The sequence below is a fragment of the Opisthorchis viverrini genome, assembly GCF_000715545.1.
Source record: "Opisthorchis viverrini unplaced genomic scaffold opera_v5_25, whole genome shotgun sequence".
Classification (NCBI taxonomy): Eukaryota; Metazoa; Platyhelminthes; class Trematoda; order Opisthorchiida; family Opisthorchiidae; genus Opisthorchis; species Opisthorchis viverrini.
The window spans coordinates 1,072,444-1,094,842 of NW_008751681.1; the positions used below are offsets into that span (position 1 = coordinate 1,072,444).

The 22,399-nt window shown below is 41.7% G+C and overlaps 2 protein-coding genes across 2 annotated transcripts in view; one reads left to right on the top strand and one right to left on the bottom strand.

Annotated features, from left to right (window-relative positions):
- The window catches only part of T265_02149 (hypothetical protein), a gene marked incomplete at both ends in the record, with an annotated part of 159,685 nt that overhangs the window by 6,066 nt on the left and 131,220 nt on the right, over positions 1-22,399 (bottom strand). The window contains 3 exons of the mRNA XM_009166323.1: positions 1,237-1,372; positions 4,212-4,304; positions 5,231-5,371. Of these exons, the coding sequence (XP_009164587.1) occupies positions 1,237-1,372; positions 4,212-4,304; positions 5,231-5,371 (370 nt within the window). The remainder of the gene's footprint in view (positions 1-1,236; positions 1,373-4,211; positions 4,305-5,230; positions 5,372-22,399) is intronic.
- T265_02146 (hypothetical protein) overlaps positions 997-22,399 on the top strand; it is a gene marked incomplete at both ends in the record, with an annotated part of 74,533 nt that continues 53,130 nt past the window's right edge. The window contains one exon of the mRNA XM_009166320.1: positions 997-1,090. Coding sequence (XP_009164584.1) covers positions 997-1,090 — 94 coding nt within the window. The remainder of the gene's footprint in view (positions 1,091-22,399) is intronic.

A 22,399-nucleotide genomic window follows, 5' to 3' on the forward strand; every position in this document is an offset into this window, starting at 1 on the left:
GTCCCACTGGTTCAGCAGTCAACAAACAGTTCAACGGAGCGTAAATACGCTCGTTGAGCAAGAAGTCAGCTGGTCGCGCCGGAAAATTATGTATTCGTAACATTAAAACAAACGTCATGATACAATGTGAACGACAGTTACAAAGTATGGTTCAAGTTCAGGAAGAATGGTAAATGTGACAACGGATTACGGACACTACAAGCGGTAGACAATCGTAATGGAAAGCATAACCCAGTTAACCGATAATAAGGCCGAAATCAACTGTCAGTCGGAAGTTGAATGTACGGTAGCACAAGCGACTAAATGGTGGGCCAAGTTATGGATCACGATAATTCTTCAAGGGTTGTCTATCCACGAAGTAGAGGTAACTATCTACAGAACGCATGTAAAATGGGGAGAATTATCCATGGACAATCGCACAAAACATAATTATACATGTATTAGTTAATTTAATCTTCTTATGGACAAGGTAGATGTGTGGGTGACGACGAACTGGCTACTCCGAATGCACTGGATGAATTACATCTACGCAACCTCGACTTGTAAGGTCGCAGAAACAAAAGAAACGAAGTAAGTCTTAGTGACGAAGAAATTTCTAAACATCAGCCGAGACTTCCTCCTGTGCGTGCAGTCCATTTGTGCTGAAAGACCAAAAAGCATTGTGCAGTGGTGCATGTCTCATGTGTTTCCGAGGGCATTCGTACCTATGAACTTCTAGTTAGACATGATCACTATCCCCATTCGACCGATGAGTGACATGCAACTACACAAAATACCCAGTTTTCAATCACGCAGTGCATGTGACGCCGACGTATTGTAGGCATTTTATGGTTAGGTAAACGGCAATGCGAGCGAAACGCATATATGAGAGCACGCATGCTAGTCTTCCATAACACAAACTGAGAAACGTTGTCACTTCAACGTTCTCTTCTTCTGAACAACACACATCGAGGGGCTATATGGGATTAGTAAAATATCCGGATTCAATACGGCTAAATGACAATGCAACACATAGTACAGGAAAATTTCTTGATGATTTGGGCCTATATAAGTGTAAAATATCCATCAAACTGTGGCTACGGCAAGGCCGGTAGGCAGAAATTTGGGCATGGACTGCACGAATTACCATGAGCTGCCACAAAATTTGGTCATTTCGTGGTTAGTCCATGAATGTATAGTACCTAATTGAGAGATATTTTAGAATCCATGAGAGCTGGATACAGAACTGTTACCTACCATCGGGTTTATTTCCAGAGAAATCGGTTGGACAACTAGTGATATTGATTGCTTTGTGAGTATTAGCTAACTCTGTATAGAAATCATCAGCTGTCGTTACACTGGCGGCACGAGCCACCCAATATATGCGACGCGACTATGGGTCAAAGCGAGAACAAAGTGTTTTGGTAATGATGAGCTAACGGCACAGTTCACAGAGTAACAATTGCTTTGCATAGAGAATCTCAAACTCTTCTACAATCCGTATTTTAGTCATTCGTTACAGACTTAGCTTGAAGCACGGTTTGTTCAAAATTTCAACAAAAAAAATCGGACAAGTTCTCCTGAATTTCTTGAGGTTATCAGAAAAGTCATGAAATAATTTGCAGAAGGCCAAGAGGAACTTAAAAGCAGATAATATGCCAGTTTTTCTTACCCGGTTGTTGTTAAGACCTTTATAGTACTACCAGGAACCGAATTTGTGCCAAGTGTTGCTAATAGTTCAGAAATACGCGATCAACTAATGATATGAATAGTTGAGTATGAACAATACATTCCCAAGTAACTCACCCGGGGAACATCGCCTTTGCCGTTGTCATCAGCACTGTCGGTCTGCTCATAGATAGCAACGTTAGTGTCGACGCTGATGCTTTTTTGGTGTTTAGGTAAAAAAGATTATTTTTGGCTTAACAGGTGTAGTAGCAGCCTTTTAAACTGATTCTAGAGTCTCCTAACCTTTCATTTGTCATCCAAACAAGTGGATCGAAAATGACAACAAAAATGCTCTTTGGATCGGCTAGTGGCTACATTTGGCAGAGTCTCGGGACAACCATAAGTGCGGTCGCATTTATCCCATGCTGCGGAACAGGCCACACTAAACCTCAAAACATTTCGTTCTCTCTTTCATATTCTTCCCCCAATATCTACCTTAAAGTTCACACTGTTCGGAGTGGGGCATAATGAACAAAACTGGCTTCAGGAGACGGTGATTCGGGGTGCACAATAGAGAGCTAAGTCACTTGGTTGGAGTTAGGATGAGTTTTTTCTGATTAAAGCACCTGTTACAAAACAAATTTTACGGACAATACGACAAAAAGTGTGGAGGCTGAGACAACTTTGATCAAAGACCAGATAATTCCCCAGGTCTTCCACTTTCTGGAAGACAGAATTACAACCCGCGTGTAGAGGTGACTGGACCCTTAGTTTATTCCACAATAACCCCATGAGACGCACCTGTATTGGGGCCAACGCAGACACTGAGATATGTAAAACTCTCCAGAATCACTGGTACCTTTTTCAACCGTTTGTGGGAGAGGTTTAGTTACTAAAGATTCGGAAGCATGAGCTTCACTTTGTAGTTGCACACAACGTGTCGAAGAATTGGTGGCGTCTGTTGCTGCTCATTGCGCTTTCTGTCTGTTATCGACGATGAGAACGAAATCTTCTGCATACTCCCGGTCAATAAGTCCATCAACACCGACCATATGAACAATGAGGGGCTGAAGAATCAATTTTTTATCTGCGACTACAGTAGGCAAGAATGAAAAGAGGAGGCATCCGCATTGGATATCATATTTTTGTGTCGGCTTTGAAGTAGCTTTTCAAACGTCCACCACCTACATGTCTTGTAATGCGAAGATCACGTTATGTTCGCAGACTTGCGGACTGCCCCATAGGAAGCAAGTGCATTTGGAAAAAAAACATTCAAATGCACTCGGAGAATCCGAAAATATCTCAAAGCACGCTTAATGATAGACGAGTTCGACGTCTTTTTCACATTTATATATGCACAATGGAAAAAAATGTAAGGTTTCGTCAGATACTTTGCGGAGCATCTGCATTCCAATATAGTTGAAATTCACACTCAGCATATGGAGTTACAGGAGTTGACAACCAGAATAGGGGAACTGTTTTTTCTTTCGTGACGAACATGAAGATGAAGCACAACACCACTTGTGCGTGATTTGCCAGATTTGTTTCGCTGTATCTTATGAAGCACGTACTGTTTTTCGAACCACATGAACGACGTCAGCAAGGTCGTCATCTTCCAAGTACCCCCCACCGTCAGTCAAATGTGACATAAGCTACCGCTTCACGGCCACCTACATAAGCGGAAAGGAACTGTAACTACTACTGACTGTGGGGAACAAGTGCCGTTAGGAGCGCGAATACAGTTGGACCAATCAGATGCACTGACACAACACCAAAGGCAAACAGGATCATCCCAAGTTGCTGGCCTCGTCAGCTACCAGACATCTACTTGGAAGTGAGCATCGCATTGGTTCAAAGACTACATCTGATTTCGTGTCTAGCCCAGAAAACAGTAGGAATCTACTATGCTATTCGACGATGGCAGCTGGATCTGTGTAGGAAAAAATGACTTTTAGTTTTGTGCCGTGCTCCGTCTTCAGTCAGAAGTGGATGTCCATCTTGTTTATATTACTCGAAAGAATATTGAAAAGGGATCCCGGAAGTCATTGTCGGACTGCGAAATGGTGAGGCTACAAAGTCTATTTCTGAACTCAATAGTTGAACCTGGATGGATTTCTTGATTACGGCGATCTTTCAATCTCAAATATATCAATAAAATTCCATCCTAAAATATTTTGTCTTCTAATTACTCCACCAGGCACAAAACATGGAGGTTTGTCCTAAACCGTCAAACAGGCCACGCTTGTCTCAGTAAATTACCAAACCGACAAACGCCCCGCAGTACATTAGTAATTTAGTTGTGTCAATCAACAAAGGCTTTGAGAAACCGACACTTCTTAAGAATGTGTGCTTGTTTATTCACATGTGTGGCAGCCAGCAGTTTAGACCGACATTTTCAGACCTAACGAGCAAAAGTCTGCATTATTTGCCGACACCAGTTTGTGACTGACACTCAAACGCTGTTTTACTGACGTTCAGTAATTATTAAACCATGTTTACACTGCGGCGTTTTCGCGGATTTTGCTTGAGATCGGAAAAGGGAGGTACCATGAAATGCCGTTCACCACCTTGGCTTCATAACGGACTTTGAAGAAAACGTGAACGCTGTGTGCAAAATAATTGGCCAGATGACAGTCTGGTGGGACGATGTCTGTCTTCTGAAAAAAAAAACAAATGAACAGTTGCATTTCCTGTCAACCAGCCGTTTGTGTGACCTGTTTGTTCAGGGCGTGGAGAGCTAGCAATTGAGACCGAAACTGTGGGTTTACAAGTTGGAGGGTCGGCAGCAAAACGGTTCTTTATTTTATCCACATTTAAGTCAGCCACGGCATTTCAGTGTTGAGAAATGTCCACAGCAGCCAAGCTTAATTAGGAGGTGTGCTCGAAGTGCTTTACCAGTCCAACGTGACCACTCTGGTACGTCCTGGAAAAGCTAAGCTAATTCGGTTGCATATAAGGGGTGGTCGTACATCGGAATGATGAGCAACTTGAAAACTGTGAGCACGGTACACAGCTGCACAGTAGTATTAGAGGGGAAGTAGGTACTCGATGGAGTTAGATATGGAGCAGTTTGGAAAGCTTCAACTGCTATGATCCAATGTTTGACCTGGACGGCTGTAAAACATTTATCCGTGTCACTTGCTTTGGTATTGCTTTTACCTCAACCAACTAAACCTTGTGGGTCAACAAAATTCCCCGCTCCAACTAGCTTTCCGTTCATGTTATGCACAAGTGAAGTAATACCAAAAAAATCGGTTCAAACGGAATGGATTTTGAATTCGTTTGTATCCACCCGCCTTTTGAACGTTCATCTGTTGTCTTACTATCTATTTTGAGCACATAATCCTCGTAAAAGGAGGGCTTACCGCTTCACATCACCATTAAAGACAGATTTTTGGTGAGTGCCTAGTCAGTGCTCGTTTTTTCAGCAGCTTGAGTATACTCGGCGAATTTTACTGGACCCAAAGTTGGGTGTCTGTTAGAGGAAACTCGGGAACATTCGACCATTCGACGAACCTGCCAAACAGATTAGGCCATTTTGCCTGCCATCTAGATGACGGCAAGATTTGCCTGATAAACTCACATAAAATGTCCAGATCGGAAGAGGGAGGTACCATGAAATGCCGTTCACCACCTTCGCTTCATAACGGACTTTGAAGAAAACGTGAACGCTGTGTGCAAAATAATTGGCCAGATGACAGTCTGGTGGGACGATGTCTGTCTTCTGAAAAAAAAAACAAATGAACAGTTGCATTTCCTGTCAACCAGCCGTTTGTGTGACCTGTTTGTTCAGGGCGTGGAGAGCTAGCAATTGAGACCGAAACTGTGGGTTTACAAGTTGGAGGGTCGGCAGCAAAACGGTTCTTTATTTTATCCACATTTAAGTCAGCCACGGCATTTCAGTGTTGAGAAATGTCCACAGCAGCCAAGCTTAATTAGGAGGTGTGCTCGAAGTGCTTTACCAGTCCAACGTGACCACTCTGGTACGTCCTGGAAAAGCTAAGCTAATTCGGTTGCATATAAGGGGTGGTCGTACATCGGAATGATGAGCAACTTGAAAACTGTGAGCACGGTACACAGCTGCACAGTAGTATTAGAGGGGAAGTAGGTACTCGATGGAGTTAGATATGGAGCAGTTTGGAAAGCTTCAACTGCTATGATCCAATGTTTGACCTGGACGGCTGTAAAACATTTATCCGTGTCACTTGCTTTGGTATTGCTTTTACCTCAACCAACTAAACCTTGTGGGTCAACAAAATTCCCCGCTCCAACTAGCTTTCCGTTCATGTTATGCACAAGTGAAGTAATACCAAAAAAATCGGTTCAAACGGAATGGATTTTGAATTCGTTTGTATCCACCCGCCTTTTGAACGTTCATCTGTTGTCTTACTATCTATTTTGAGCACATAATCCTCGTAAAAGGAGGGCTTACCGCTTCACATCACCATTAAAGACAGATTTTTGGTGAGTGCCTAGTCAGTGCTCGTTTTTTCAGCAGCTTGAGTATACTCGGCGAATTTTACTGGACCCAAAGTTGGGTGTCTGTTAGAGGAAACTCGGGAACATTCGACCATTCGACGAACCTGCCAAACAGATTAGGCCATTTTGCCTGCCATCTAGATGACGGCAAGATTTGCCTGATAAACTCACATAAAATGTCCAGACTGATCAATCAGGTGCTGATGAATGGCTGCGAGGCCATCAGGCAGACGAAGTTATAAGCAGCGATTGCCGTTTGGCCAATCGGGCGGTTGACTGTCACCAAAATGAAGGATGGATGAAATTCTTGATACTAGCTGGGTTCATCAGTAACGGCAAACCAACCAAATAGATTCCCAAATTACTGATAGACCTGAAAGTCAAAATGTTGGAATACTGAATCTGTATTCTGTCAGGTACTCAAGTCCTTGCCCACTACAGAGTGCCATTGGGTGACTGATGCAGTAGTGAGTTAGCGTTGGACCAAAAATAAGAGTGGTCACTCTGGTTAAGACCGTTATTTCCGATCGCTTCTGGTTGGCTATCGAATAGTGATGCCATCAACAAATAAGCGAGTTCACATGGTTTATGCCAAACCATCAGCAAAAATTGGATTCGCTTATTTCGTATCGATTATTTTTTATCAGTTACACAACTCAAGTAACTTTCAACATAACCAGATAATTCATAACAGTTTTTGTCTGGCGGGATGCTATCGAAAATGCGTGTTCGCAGCGAAATATTTCCCGGCCTAAAGAGGAAAAAATAACACAATTCGGCACCTCGGACGAGGAGAGTGTGGCAACGGTTGAAGTTATTACCCAGGTATTTTGAATCTATACTGAAATTCGGTTTGATGCATTGTGAGTTTATACCGAGTTATGACTACTGGAACCTACTTGCAGTAGTATAATATACCCCTTGGCAAAAGCGCTTCAAATATCGCCCGTTTGTCTCTGGACGATATTAATCTTACTCCTCGAAGTGGGTTCAGCGGGGATTAGTATCATTGCTTTGTTCCCTAATTTCGGAGTGAGTTAATGCCGTCAGGTGTTTGTCATCTAAGATCCTAGATTTTACCTAGATTGGTGTAGGGGATAGTGGAGAAGACAACCCTGTGCACAGTATGGGAACCATACCTTCAGATGCATTTTCTGACACGGCCGAGATTGCATTATTTCTGGTCCCACCAGAAACATGCTTTTGCAGCTACTGACTTGATGTTAACTGTGCTAGGCAAGGAGGCAAGTATGCGACCGATTGTATTGAATGGATCTGAAGGAACAATGAAACCACGCACTTCACTCAGTCTTTAATGAGTAACCTGGCACAACGTGATCTCTTGAACGAAATATCGCTGAAGTAGACCACTAGGCTGACCGCATCATGAGTCATGAATTCATTTTGGACAAGTTTTTCCCATTATTTCTCTCCTACATGCTTTTCTTACACCCGTGGTTCTACAAGTGTAAAACTCTCGAATGACAAACTATAGTTTTATGATGGTGTGAGGAGATTTGCAAATTTTACAAAGGGAATTCAACCTGTAAGTGAAACTAATCTATGCTGAAAGCCTCGAGGCACTGTACAGCTGTTTTATGCTAAGTGTGAATCACCAACAGTACACGCCTCACAAAACTCAAAGAGGTATGATTCAGTGACCTTCCGGCCGGTGGTTCAACACCCAACCGTTTGGCCTCGAGTGGCTGGACAGCAGTGTGACCAACTCTCCCTTGGAGAGGACACAGTACTTCCGATCCTCACTCAGGGAACCCCAATTACGAGGTCACTGGCTTCTCGAGTGACGGCTTCTCTGAAAGAAGTTTCACTGATGTTGCGAAATTATTCCTCCTCTAGTAAGGGTGGTGGAATGGTAAAACCACCTTTGATGGACCAAGTGGTCTCATCTGAAGAGTTTCCATATATTTATGACAAGATCCTCTCCTGTTGTTGGTAGGATGGTTTTTTCTTGTCCACAAATTTATTCGTGGTGAACCTGTTCTTCACGGAACTGGAAGGGGGATTTTCTCTGTTGGTAAATTCTTTTGTAGAGGCAGCCCCCCAACATGTTCGCTTTATCCAAGATAGCTAAAAGTGCTACTGGCTTTTCCATACAAAAATATGACAAACTCTGGTGAGAAAATGCGCGGTATCCTGCGTCAGTTGTGGCCCACATCATGGGTACATTTACTGCATTCTGGTTGGTTCAAGGCCATGGAAGGCGTACACTCCATAAAAGAGCAGTCTACGAATATGAGTTTTGTAGTCAACATCTTCGGAACCCAACAATTATTTGAAAAGCATATAGTAATGCCTTTCAAGGCTTGTTAAAAAACGAGGCGCAGTGAGACAGTTCCACAAAATGGTTAAAGTCAGTCTGGATACTTTGAATAAATTTCAGCCAGGCCTCAAATACTTCCTGAGCAGAAACCGACCAATGACGCACCACAGCTAAAACAACCGCATCAACAGAGAAAATTTGGCTAAGATTAAATAAGATTAAATAATGAAGGAACCTAGCGATATGCGCAGTTGAATTAACATCTAATGGTTCCATTTCGGCAGGCATGGTGAATTGTTCCAATCGCGACGCCAAAATGTGGTAATTAAGTTTCGTACGTATATCGGTACAACCCGACAAACTAGAAATCCAGAATTCAGCGAAGAGTGGCAACCAGCACGTATATATTCGAATTGGCGAATATGTACAGCATATGGAATATTAAAACAAGAGAATAATGAATAGAGCAATGAATAGAGCATCAGTCATGTTCATCACAGTTTATTTGCCAATGAACCGTTGATCAACTTTGCAGTCAGATCCACCAAATTCCTCCTAGTACAGGCATATCTTCCGAAAAGATTGCGTGTTTACGATGGGAATACACAGGGTGAAGTGTCATTTCTTCTGAGCAGTCCTCTCAGAAGTGAAGAAAAAGTTTTAAACTAGGTACAGTAAAGGTTGCAATAGCTGGTGGAAACAATGTGGAAGCAAGCAAGAGTAAGAGCTATCACTCTATAACTTGGCGGAAATAGAGGCACCGGTCGTTGGAAGGAGGAACCCGCCATCGGGAAGTGATCTTCTATCTTGTAATGTTTTCGTGAGCGGTGGGCTTCAGCCTAATCGCCTTACTGGTCAACCGACCTAGACTGAGAAAGAAGAAAGATATTTTTTCACTAAGACAGGGGACAGCATTAAGGCGCGATGCCTCCTCTTACACTCCACGTTCATCACCCCACAAGTGCGACGCTTGCCAGGAGCACAAACTTGGATCAGGTATCGTCCATAGTACTCCAACAGCAATCCAGAAATAGCTGCTGGTGTGGTAGCTGGATCAGCAGAAGTACGTGTGTCACATGCTGAACGGTAGTCGCCGAGAATGCTCTGCTTCACTGGGGCACCTCTGTGGATAGAGTGGGGTAAACCTGGGTCCGGACAAAATGATTCCAAACGTACCAACCAATCCAGTATTTATTTTCAACATGTAATGAAACTACATGGAATGGTAGTGTACAGATTTTTTGGCTTCTGAAATGCTGTGTCTGTAGAAAGGTAGATTAGATGCGACAATACACCAACTTCGCAATATATATTCCCACGAAGGTGAACGCAACTCTGGTATGGTGTCCTTTCAGATGGACAGTAAAAAAACATGCAAAGCAGGTACACATCGTGAAGTAGCTTAACTGCTGTTGAACACCTTCTATGAAACCTGCTATCCCGGTAGGAATTTAGAACGAGGTATGAAATCAAGTAGGTTAGGGACCGGAAACACTAAGGTGTTAATAAAGCATACATGCCTTCGTCTGTCATAAAACTGAGATACAGCGTGACATTTGTGTACACAGTACCTCATAGAGATGACCAGGAACACGAATAGATGTAATACACTGCTCATTAGGTTGCTGAAAACTCCTTAAAAACACCATAAGCGGGAGATTTACCTGGGTTTCAGCTGAGTCTCCCGTCAAAACCAAATCGGTTTATTTCGCTAATGACAAAAAAGAGTTTATGCAGCCGCATTACGAACAACTACCAGCAGTTGTCCTTTGATGAGACAACGGTTGGAAGATCGATTTCTTTGGCAGACCATCCCAATGGAGCTATCTGTATTGGCCATATGACAAGACTGTTGACCAAACGAAAGCCTGATGATTGTCCATCCTGTCTGGCAAAAGGCCTTGTGCAGTACACCAACACTTCAGTTTTGACTGACTTATGGATTATGAAACCCCAAGTGAATAATACCACTGCCTTCACAGTCCACAACATGGGCAGTCTAAAGCTATCAAACCTGGTCACAATCCGGTGGCTGAAAGTAGCGGAGGTTCACAAGGTCGCATCATGTGTGAGGGTTGGTAAGAGTGGCCAGATTATCACTGTAGCCAAAGCGGAGAATACAGTATCAAAGAAACCAATAAAGTTGATTAGTAATGAAAGAACATAGGAAAAAATCAGGCAGTCATCCTGGCTATTAAGGAGAGAAAAGAATCGCTGCTGTAGAGATGGGAGTTGGTGACCTACTGGGTAGTATAGTGAGAGTTCGCACAGCTGAATCGATTAGCAGTTTAAAAGTATGATGAATCTTAATATAGATAAAGCAGCTGTACAGTGCTTCTCAGGTTGTCATCATAGATTGGCTGCACCTACGGGACGATATATTCAGTAGAATATGATAGTTAGTAATTGCTTTTGAGCGCATACAGAAGTATCAAAACGATGTGTTGCAACATTAGGTTTTGTCCTCTGTTGGGCACAGTAATCAGTTTAAGCGGAGATATTTTCTTCTACACGGTGACGCTACAACGATGGTACACTTGAAAGCAGTAGAAGATATCACAAGTTGTTACACTTTGTTCAGACTTTGCGCTTATTCTGACTTGGTCAGGACTGCATGGACACAACGTGCCAGCGAAGAGTAGCAGTGCAACTGAACATCCTCAGTTGCCAGCACTGAACGTCCAACGCACATGTTTCCACTTACCAATTCCTGTTCTAGACACTTCATCGTTTTTAATTATGGCTCTTATTAATGACTCAATTGTCAACTGCTTTATTTCGGATCATATATACACCATTTTAATTTTGAGGCAATGAAAGAAGTTTGGTTACTCAAATTACTTTCCTTAGTGAGCAGCAATCGTAAAGTGCTTTTTTCCATCCTAGGCGCAACGTCGCAAGTTCCTGGAGCAAGAGGGTTTATCGTGTCTGGTTTTGTGTAGGGGGTGTTTCTGGAGAAAGGACTGTCATTCCATACTTTTCTCTGTCAATGTATACTGTAACGCCGATTTTTAATCCTTTTATACAATAGAATCGTCAGAATCCACGGGACATTTCAGCTCCTTTCCAAGTTGCAGTTTCTTCGACTGTTGTAAGGGCATTTTTAGAAAATAGGCACAGTAAATTAAGTCAGAGCAAAGTTCGTTCATTGCCACAGCAACTCTAAAGCATGACCCCGTAAACTCTGTTTGCATTTAGAACCAAATAAGAGCCAATCAGGAAATGCCATGTTTGCTCAGCAAACAAAACTTAATTAACTCGGAAGTCATTAGACTGAATAATTGGTACCTGAAGGAGGGTGGTAGGTCATATCCTCAGAAAGATAACTGGGTGGGCCACTCCCAGGCGCTTCCTGAATATCACTTAGAAGAATCCAGTGGTTTATGACAAAGCATCACTAGCTGAGTAAACAGGGGACTGAGATCTAGCCATCCGTTTTGCTTCCCTCGAAATCAACCAAACTGTTTATGGTAACTGCTTCCGTCCGGACCTTATCCAATTTCCATGAAGACTAACAAAAGTGAGGCCTTGACCTGATTGGTAAGATACCATCTACAGTGAACTTCAGCTGGAGATTCGGTAGACTCTCTTGCTAACACTACATTAGCCAGCGAATGAGTGCTCAGTCCCAGAGGAATCTCACGTCCCTGTAATAAATTTGTCTCCATTTCTTCAGGTGCAATACGATTACAGGTGCTGCAAATACAGTTGAGTCGAGGTGTTTACGCAGCATCGAAGCACCCTGCAAAGAATCCAATCCTCAAAGGCCACCAGTGCACAGACCCTGTCAATGTTTGCCGCGGAGGCGTTTTACCAGAAAACACTTTGAATTTGTGAACCTCAGGGATCCCCGAATGCGGTTGGTTTGTTGTGTAGCTGGCACAAGTATGGAATAGCAATAACTAAAGGCCTTATGTGGTCATTGTAGTTATTCAAACAGTTTTCTGTCCTCAAGTCTACATCCGTCAGCCTCAACGATTGGTTTCAAGCTCCGTACCGTCAGCGAATTCAGGAAACAGGATTAATGTATTGGTTGTATACATTAACGTGTGAAAAAAATTGTGAGTGTACGACTGGTTTGGTCCACATGATTAAGTTAAAGGCAGGACCGGTAGCAGCATCTGTCGGTACAAAGGGAAAAGAGCGGCAGCCGACCAAAAATACCCGGACACCGTGACTGTAGCCGACGTACGTGGGTGTAGCACGATCAGCCGGAACTTACGTACGAAATACGTCTGAGGCTGCCAAACGAGATGGGAAATAGGTTATATCAGCAATGGGCGAAATGCAACACCGCCTGGTAGTTCACGTGGTACGATCGAGCACAAGACCTCAGTTGACTGCTTGTGACTGCCAAGAGAGCTACAGCAAAACAGTACAGAGTATGATCAACCGCTGATAAGGTTTTACAGAGAGCTGCAATAAGAATGAGATCCACTGTCGTTGCTGAAGAGTTATGCCATTTTTAACGGTAATTTATCGTATGAGTCCGATTCAAAATTACATAACGGGGATAGCAATCGCTGTCTTGAAGAAATATACATTGCTTTGAAATCACCAAACATACCCAGTAACAACAGCAACCAAGTAAAAAATAAACTTATTTAAGGACGTTTGTTGGAAGAGTTTTAGAACCTTCACCAGTCTGGAAAAGAATGAAAGAATAACGTGGAAAAACAAATATTGCCCTAATTACCTACATCACCTAAACTTGTTCATGTTTATTCCAGATGGAAATCTGGTGTTGTACTGTTAAAATACATGCAGAGAGGAAGAGGGAGCCAACTCTCCCCCTAGGGGTTCGTTTTGGTTTTGGATGGAGTGCTCGAGTCACTCTGACGCCTGATACAAAAATTCACTTCATGGAAATGACGGATAAAAAAATGCTAAGTGATTCGCCATAGGTGGTTTCAAGATTTTTAGAATTTAAATTCACACTACTCTGGGTTGAACAGCCTCTCTTCTGTCCTGGCGCAATCAGATAAATTTTGCAACTCTCACAGCTGCCTACAACACCAATCACAGTTTTGTAGCAGGCTTCAAGCGTGCGTGGCATGACCTGACTCAAAGGTTCTGAAAGAGGGTGAACTGATCGAACCAGTGAAGAGAGGTTACTATGTTACCTATCGATAAGTTTGGCGAGCGAATCACACTGACCAAAGGTAAAAAACTTCGATTACTCAAACGTGATCATTTAGGTGCGCCTATCGTGTGCTATTGGAGTAAGAGCAAGACGCGCGCTTCGTAAGTTAGAGGTCCGGATTTTAAACCCCGAAGTGGAGAAGTATGTGTACTATTGATGAGCTTTAATAAAGCTCTGACGCGAGCCCAGCGTTCTGCCTCTTTGACGTGAACTTAATGGGTTAATTGTGCGAATGTAGTAGAAAGACTATGGAAACTAGTGGTGTAAATGAGAATTTTAGTGACCCATTGTCTGGCTTGTGTAAATCATATCAAGGATAAAACATCTGACGCTAGTACACATATAATCCTGATGGCCATCCAGGCGTTAAGTGGCCTTTGCTCTGACCAAAGACCAGATTTCCATACTCCCATTGCTTCTCAACCGTAGCCGCTTTACGCTTGTCATGTTTAGGCTTATAAAGTAAGTGAACAGTAATGCATATTGTTAGTAACTAAAAAGGGTGCAACTGAAGAACGAATATCATAAAAATATCAATTCCCGCCAAGTTAAATTGGTCTACCGGGATATGAAAAACAGCAAACTGGTCAGTGTCAATTGGCGACCTAGACTTCATACGCAAAACACACTAGATAGATAGATAGATAGATAGATAGATAGATAGATAGATAGATAGATAGATAGATAGATAGATAGATAGATAGATAGATAGATAGATAGATAGATAGATAGATAGATAGATAGATAGATAGATAGATAGATAGATAGATAGATAGATAGATAGATAGATAGATAGATAGATAGATAGATAGATAGATAGATAGATAGATAGATAGATAGATAGATAGATAGATAGATAGATAGATAGATAGATAGATAGATAGATAGATAGATAGATAGATAGATAGATAGATAGATAGATAGATAGATAGATAGATAGATAGATAGATAGATAGATAGATAGATAGATAGATAGATAGATAGATAGATAGATAGATAGATAGATAGATAGATAGATAGATAGATAGATAGATAGATAGATAGATAGATAGATAGATAGATAGATAGATAGATAGATAGATAGATAGATAGATAGATAGATAGATAGATAGATAGATAGATAGATAGATAGATAGATAGATAGATAGATAGATAGATAGATAGATAGATAGATAGATAGATAGATAGATAGATAGATAGATAGATAGATAGATAGATAGATAGATAGATAGATAGATAGATAGATAGATAGATAGATAGATAGATAGATAGATAGATAGATAGATAGATAGATAGATAGATAGATAGATAGATAGATAGATAGATAGATAGATAGATAGATAGATAGATAGATAGATAGATAGATAGATAGATAGATAGATAGATAGATAGATAGATAGATAGATAGATAGATAGATAGATAGATAGATAGATAGATAGATAGATAGATAGATAGATAGATAGATAGATAGATAGATAGATAGATAGATAGATAGATAGATAGATAGATAGATAGATAGATAGATAGATAGATAGATAGATAGATAGATAGATAGATAGATAGATAGATAGATAGATAGATAGATAGATAGATAGATAGATAGATAGATAGATAGATAGATAGATAGATAGATAGATAGATAGATAGATAGATAGATAGATAGATAGATAGATAGATAGATAGATAGATAGATAGATAGATAGATAGATAGATAGATAGATAGATAGATAGATAGATAGATAGATAGATAGATAGATAGATAGATAGATAGATAGATAGATAGATAGATAGATAGATAGATAGATAGATAGATAGATAGATAGATAGATAGATAGATAGATAGATAGATAGATAGATAGATAGATAGATAGATAGATAGATAGACAGATAGATGGATGCTGGATGTATATAACCGACTTCACAAAACTTGAACTTCCTCAGCCTCTGTTCAGGTAAAAAGGCGACTACTACCAGGGCAAACATTTTTCACCATTGATATTAGTAAGCATACTGCAATATTTGGTTTGCCAATGTATAGAGATAAAAAATTGAACTTGCCTCGCTACATTACGCGACGTACGCTGAATTTGCGGCAGTTCTGTCTGGGAACCAACTTATCTAGTTCTCATGAATTCTGACTTGTAATGAGTCGTTCAATAAATAGGATTTTGCTCAACCCTCATATCAGTCTGTCAGGCTTGCACAGAAAACGCCGTTGCCCTAGAACACATCTCGTCATATTCAAGACCACTTTAATTTCCGTTTTGTTCTGCATACCCGTGTCAGTCGATGAGCAGACTAGTGAGGTCGACTGACACCACAAAACAAAGGAAGAAGGTGTCATCCCCCGGAAACAATGGACTTCACGGCTCTGGTTGAGTCAGTAGGGAATTTCCTCCCTTGTACCAAGCGATCAAAAAATTGAAAAATTGAAAAGTAAAAAGCAAATATGCTCAGTCTTGATGAACAGTGCGAAATTTTGACAATAGTGAAACCGTAGTATTATAAGATGCGGTGTCTAAGAGCCGTAGAGAATTGGTAATATTGTTAGCATAATTTGATGCCACAGGACCGGAGTTTCGGTCTTCGGGTACTGCATACTGTTATGTGGCCAATTCCTGTTGAGACCTTGGCAGATATATTCTGCTCCTTATTGCCGAGTTTTCTGCCCTACTGGACATAATAGACGAAAAGTACATTCTGTTCACATCTCTCAACTAGTTTTTCTGCTTGGAAAACTCCAGATCCGATGCTTTACGCATCATGAGTTTTTATGGAAAAATTACGTGTTGCGTTGCGGTCTCCTAGAGTAACTCAGGTAACGCGACACTTTCTTACAGGCACTCAGGAGAAAAGACTCAAATGAGCGAAGGATTGGAAAAAGATTTATGGCCAAGAAATGCAGAAGGTGCGTTGGTTTAGTCAACACGCGAATCACACGTGAATTTCATGCGCATAAGTTTAACAGAGTACAAACAAGTCGGACAGCTGCCTGGGGGTTATCAGCATTCGGGCCACTGTAGGGATCTCGAAAGATATCCGTTAATAGTGATGGAGATAACCAGAATACATCAACCAGAGTTGGGGTAAATCACATGTAAGGTTCGCTCGCAGAGGTGTCGGCTGTTGGTTAGCTGGTAGCTGAACTGTTGACCCAATCAATAAATATATCGTAAATGCTCCGTCAAGTTTACGCACTGATGATGTTTCCTCGTATGGTAACGAGGCGTTTGCAAGCCAGTCACCATGATCGGCTAACATAGCAACTGCCACTCGGTCAGCAGCCGGTAAACGTACTCGAAATTCTCAGTGCAGAATTCTAAAGGCAAGCAAGCAACCCCAACAGCTTTGTTTGTACACCATCATCACATAAGACTGTATTTCAACCGTTTGTCTCCATTTCCAGTCAGATCGCATGCCATTCTAATTTAGGCTCCTCATTTTCCAGAATGTACATTCAGAATGGGTCTTAAGACCAGAATTTGGCCAAGATTAACGTAATTCCAAAGAACATGAGTTTTGTCATGAGTGCGGTAACTATGAGTGAATTGAGCTTTTCTCGGCAGTCATTTTTCAATGTGAATGGAAAAGTCAAGCACAAATTAACAATGGTCGATTTACGTATACTTCAACAGTCAGTCCGAAGTTACCAAAACAGGTAAATAGGCGGCTTAGTGAGAGACGATTTGTGTGTAAAATAGAGCAGATAATCCACAAGGGGCATGTTTTGGGGTGTATGAATGACCCCATGACATCCCATCTCATCAAGATATGTACCTTCTGTCTAGCCAAATGTGTTCTGTGTAAAGTCCACCCTGGTGATAATTTCATGTAAAAAATGCCACTCTTTTTCAACAAGGGAGACGGTAGGGGGTAGCGACCTCGAAATGGCATCGATCTTTGGAAAAGTGCGACGTCGATCCTGCCAATCGATTTTACTTGACCATATCAACAGTTAAACGTCTCGTCACATTAGATAACCGAAGTCACTTTCAGCACGCATATACTTCACTAAGATAGGATGTTTTACAGTGTTCTGTTTGCGGGACTTTCCTTCAGCTGGTTCCCAAATCGGTGCACATTCTTGTCAAAAGGCTTTTTCTCCACTGCGTTGCCTTCGTAGGCTTCCGAAAACTGCTACGTTGTGATGACAACGTCGTTTGAAAGCCCTAGTCGTGGCTGAAAGCAACTTGGGCTCTGTCTGAAATATCTTCTTCAGTTATTGCTTCCTTGAATTATTGCTGTGTCGGTAAGTCACAGGTATTGTGGTGAAATACCAAATATAACTACTCTGTGTGTGACCCAACAAGCAATATTCAGTTGCTTCCGGTCACTTTCACCCGCTATATCATGCAACAATGTACTCACGTGCATCAACACGTTTGTACTATTAGAGGAGCAGGGTTTGTGCTAAATGTCAAACGAATCCATTTGTACTCGATGGCAGAAAACCTACAGAGGGACTGGTTAAAGTAGCACATGAAATTTAGCGAAATGATTAATAAAACAATTGTTGTTGCTTTGGTACAGCTGTCGTCGTGATAACGCGATTTGGATAAGTATTGCTGAATAACCAGGGGGTGATGTTGCAGCAAGATATAAAGTGGAAAAACCGTTCGCATAGGGCTGTGGGTGATAGTGGGTGGCAGCTACCCACGGTACACTATTCTTTTCGTGGTTCTAATTTTCTCTTCAGTTGCTTTCAGATAACTTTTCAGAAGATAGGATAAACTTGATTTCTCCCCTTCTAAGGGATTTCGCTTGAGTACCACATGCACCAACCTTTTTTGACGATACACACTACCGAAATTCTCTAGAAAAAACAGTGGGTGAATGCTGCGTATTTTAGCAGTCATTACTTTACGAAACTAATTACTGTGCTCAACAAAGACTGGCAAAGAACAATTTCGCTGGCTGGAAGTTGGTCTGATGTCCAACTGAAGAATTCCAATGGGCAACAGCAGTGTACTGTTTCGGTAAATACAAAACCCGCAACTCCCAGGTCTAGAATTACGTGATGTGGGAAGATGTGACCTAAGAATTATTTGAAAAAGTCAGTCAGAATTACATGCACGTTATGTAATTCCGGTATGTTTGGTGACCTACTGCTCATCGAAATGAAGTAACTCTAGGAAGGCCTCAATCGGTGTACTGTGTAGAGTGAATCCTCAACAGGTTTATTGGGCCCAGCCATTTCAGTGAGAATGATTCGTACATCTGTGCACAGATTCAAAGACCCAGGATGAACCAAAGGGAGGAAAGCAACTGATGTCACGTTCAACCTTTTCGGAGTAACGTAACACTCGCAAGTGAATTGAGCACACTGTGGACGACATATGTTCTGTCTTGCTAACGAATAAAGCATATGGAATGAGTCGGAAAGGTATAAAATAGGGTTCATCACAAAAATACTTAAGAAAATTTGAGATTTTGGAAAGCTAAAGATCAAGACCAGTGAGAGGCGGGATTGTTTGGCAGATACTCTTGAAAATTTCGTTATTTTTCTATCCTAACTTGCACTTGTCCTTATTCTTTTCACAAATAGTCCCTGAGGTAGATTTTCGAATCTCCGGATTTGTGTTTCGACCATAGGTATTTCTGTTTTGCCCTTTTGTACCGTTTACATACATCACGGAGTCCAGCAGATGAAATATTCGTTCCAAAACAATTACCAACTGAGTAACAACTTATCAGAGATACTTTCATTGCCAATAGATTCCTGAAGGAGGTACACGGCTGGGTCGAACGTAACCCTCCAGTCATGGTATCCGAAGAAAACAGCAATTTTCAAGCCGTATCTTTCTAAAGAGCTCACTTTACAAACGATATAAGTCAAGAGTTACGAGCAGTATGTAAGTCTGTCTAAGGATTAGTACACATTGCCCTCAGTACATACACATAGCTGTATTCGCCTTCAAACGCTCGTCAGTTCCACACCCTCGATTCTATTCACATCGTGAGGCTTGGTGATTTCCACCATTTTGGCTACCAGTCGCTGTGGTGTAAATTGCAGTCTTCGTCTTGAAACTTTCACATTCTTCATTCTGTGTCCCGCATCTAAAGCATGTACCGTCATCACTGAGTCTTTGACCAGCGCTTTGTATTCATCCCCATTCCTTGGTGGTTTGTTCATTCTTCTCTCACGCTCATCAATTCTGGTGTGCGGTTCCTTTGCTATCTGTCCTATGTAGGCGCTAGTGCAACCACTGCATTTAATTTTGTACAGTCTTTATTTCTTTCAACCAGACTGCGTCAAAAGCGAAACCTTGCCCAGTGATAAATCTACCGATTGTTTCCCGAACTTTCCCAAAGGTAATAAGGTCGTTTGATTTGTGGGATGAGAGTGCCCTTTAGATGTCTGTGCAAACCGAATAGACTTCATATGGGAAAAACAACTAAAATAAAAAGCAGTAAGGGAGAGGTCAATTAGAGCTATTTTTCTAGTGAGAATCAGACCAACCCATTGCCTCGAAGCTGAGATATGGTGCTACAATTTCGCAATCGGAAAAACTATGCCTAGTAGAGAAAATTGCAAGATTCTGATCAGTGCTATGCATAAAAACGTATTTCCACTCCAATCCAATAACAAAACGATTGCTCTGCAGACTTTTCGTACGTTCGCAAAATAACCAGCCGGGGGGGGGGGTGGAATTAATTAGGGTGAACTCGGAACTCGCGATAGTATCGGGTGCGCGCTTTATCCTGGTGGCCGTCAGTTAATTACTGGCGAAATCAACCGGGAATTAATTAGTTGGCGAGTGTGGGAGTAATTTATTTCACATCACGCCAATAGCTTCGCATGGATATATCCGCAATACCTAGACGTGTTGTGGGCTGACGCCAAAGCAGCACGCCAAGTGGTCATTTAAAAGCCTTATCGTGTGGCTGTGTTTAGATATGGTCACACTTTGGCAGGTGATCAAAGCGCGTTTAATTTAAGCTGCTTGACACTTTCTTCTAATGTACGAAGGGAGAGAATAAGACTGTGAAGAATCATTCCTACCCTACCACAGTAATCAACAATACTTTGAAGAGAAGTTACATCTCTGAGGGGGCCATACTCATCTTTCCGGTCAGTTACGATTTAACGCAAATTCTGTCCTTGGAAAAAGTTGGAAGGCGGTTTTACTGGTGTCATTCTCCTTTTCTCATGGTGTCAGAATTTGACTTATTTCAAACTCGCGTAATCACAGCACTTACTAACTGATAGCTGAAAGCTGCGTGCCGATGAAACAGCGACTGCTTTCCAATTACTAGACAAATTTTAAAGCTTAACTTACTTGCAAGCAAGTGATCTGTTTAGCTCAGTGGTTAAGGCAAAAATGTGCTGACCAGATGATTCGTGCTCTGGCATTCCCAAGGCTCCCGACCAGGCTCTCACCTTGACAGAATCCCAGCCCTTGTGCTTCTTTTGAGCACATGAGAGCTAGGCACCAAAGATTTGTTGCAGTTAAGAGACTGTCTGTTGTTTTGTTAGGGGAAAGGGGGAATACACGTCACATGGGCTCATTAAACGAGGAGTTATCCTCAAATCACATCAAATGAACTGCAAGATTGGAGGAGAGAAACTGCTAATCTATTACTCCTGGTGGAGTGACGTAGTGTTTAATTACTAAGACGGATGTTGCCAACTCGATTCCTCCCTGAAATGATGACTCCCAACAAAGTAAATAAAAAAATATTCAGTACTTTCCGGTCATGCATTATTTTTGACTTCAACTTGATTGAGACCATCATTTTCTCTCGGCGTCTCTTCGCGGGTGAATTGGACGCATCAGTTAGTCAGGTTTTTTCCTCCGGAATACAAAAACGGATTTGTAGCCACAAAATTACCTAGGGCTCATAAAACGCACTTTTAGTGATACATAATCAGGGCAGTTAGTATTTAGTGGGAACGTACAATCCACGAGTGGCAAAAGAGTCGTTTTCCTGGTGCAGTGATAACAGACCTTCCGCATACCAAATCCACAAACAAGATCGCCGACTCACTCGCATGGGTCTGACTGAACAAGATGTTACACAAATGGATCTCATGACAAAATTAAGCATAAGAGCAAGTACATAGATGTAACACGGTACCAGTCGGAGAGCTCAGCCTCCACGGTCACCTGCCCATCAACCAACTGGAACGCAAGTAATTATTCAATTAGCAAGATTGCCTTTCCCAATAGACAAACCTAATCGGAGGTAATTACGACTTGAAGAAACATATACATCCACAGAACTATGTGATGACCGCGTTTTCAACCTATTGATGATGCCATCGTGATCGGTGATGACGCGTTCTCAATCAGATTGTTATGGAAGTCGACAGTTCAACCACCAATCCAACCAAAAGATCGTGCTTGGGGGATAACGTAAAATGACTATGAGCATATTTGCATCATACCTTTGAAAATCATTCACGATGAACTTGGAGCCGGTTTTAAGCAAAACTGAAGTTCATGAAGGACTTTCGAATGAATAGGACAGGCAAATCATTTTACTTTCCTGCACACGTAAACTCTGAACTCCTTGGCATGCTAAAGCACTGTGCAGAAGACAGGCGATACCTCGTTTAACTCTGCGGCTGTTTTCACACATAGGGGTTAGAAGAAAATCCGAGCGTTTCTACTCTCCCTATTGGAACAACGCCAAAATTATGGCTCATTGACAACCACTGTAAAAGTAAGGGGCAACCAAAGAGAATGGGCAAAACAAGAAGCTGAAGAAAGGTGACAATAAAAAGAGAGAAACTTCCGTGCAGTGATTCCGAAAAAGGGAGCAAACACGGAAGGGACAAAAACCCAAGGAAACCAACCACTGCGATGTTTTTGGCATTCGGAGCCCAACACCTCTAGGGCGAACA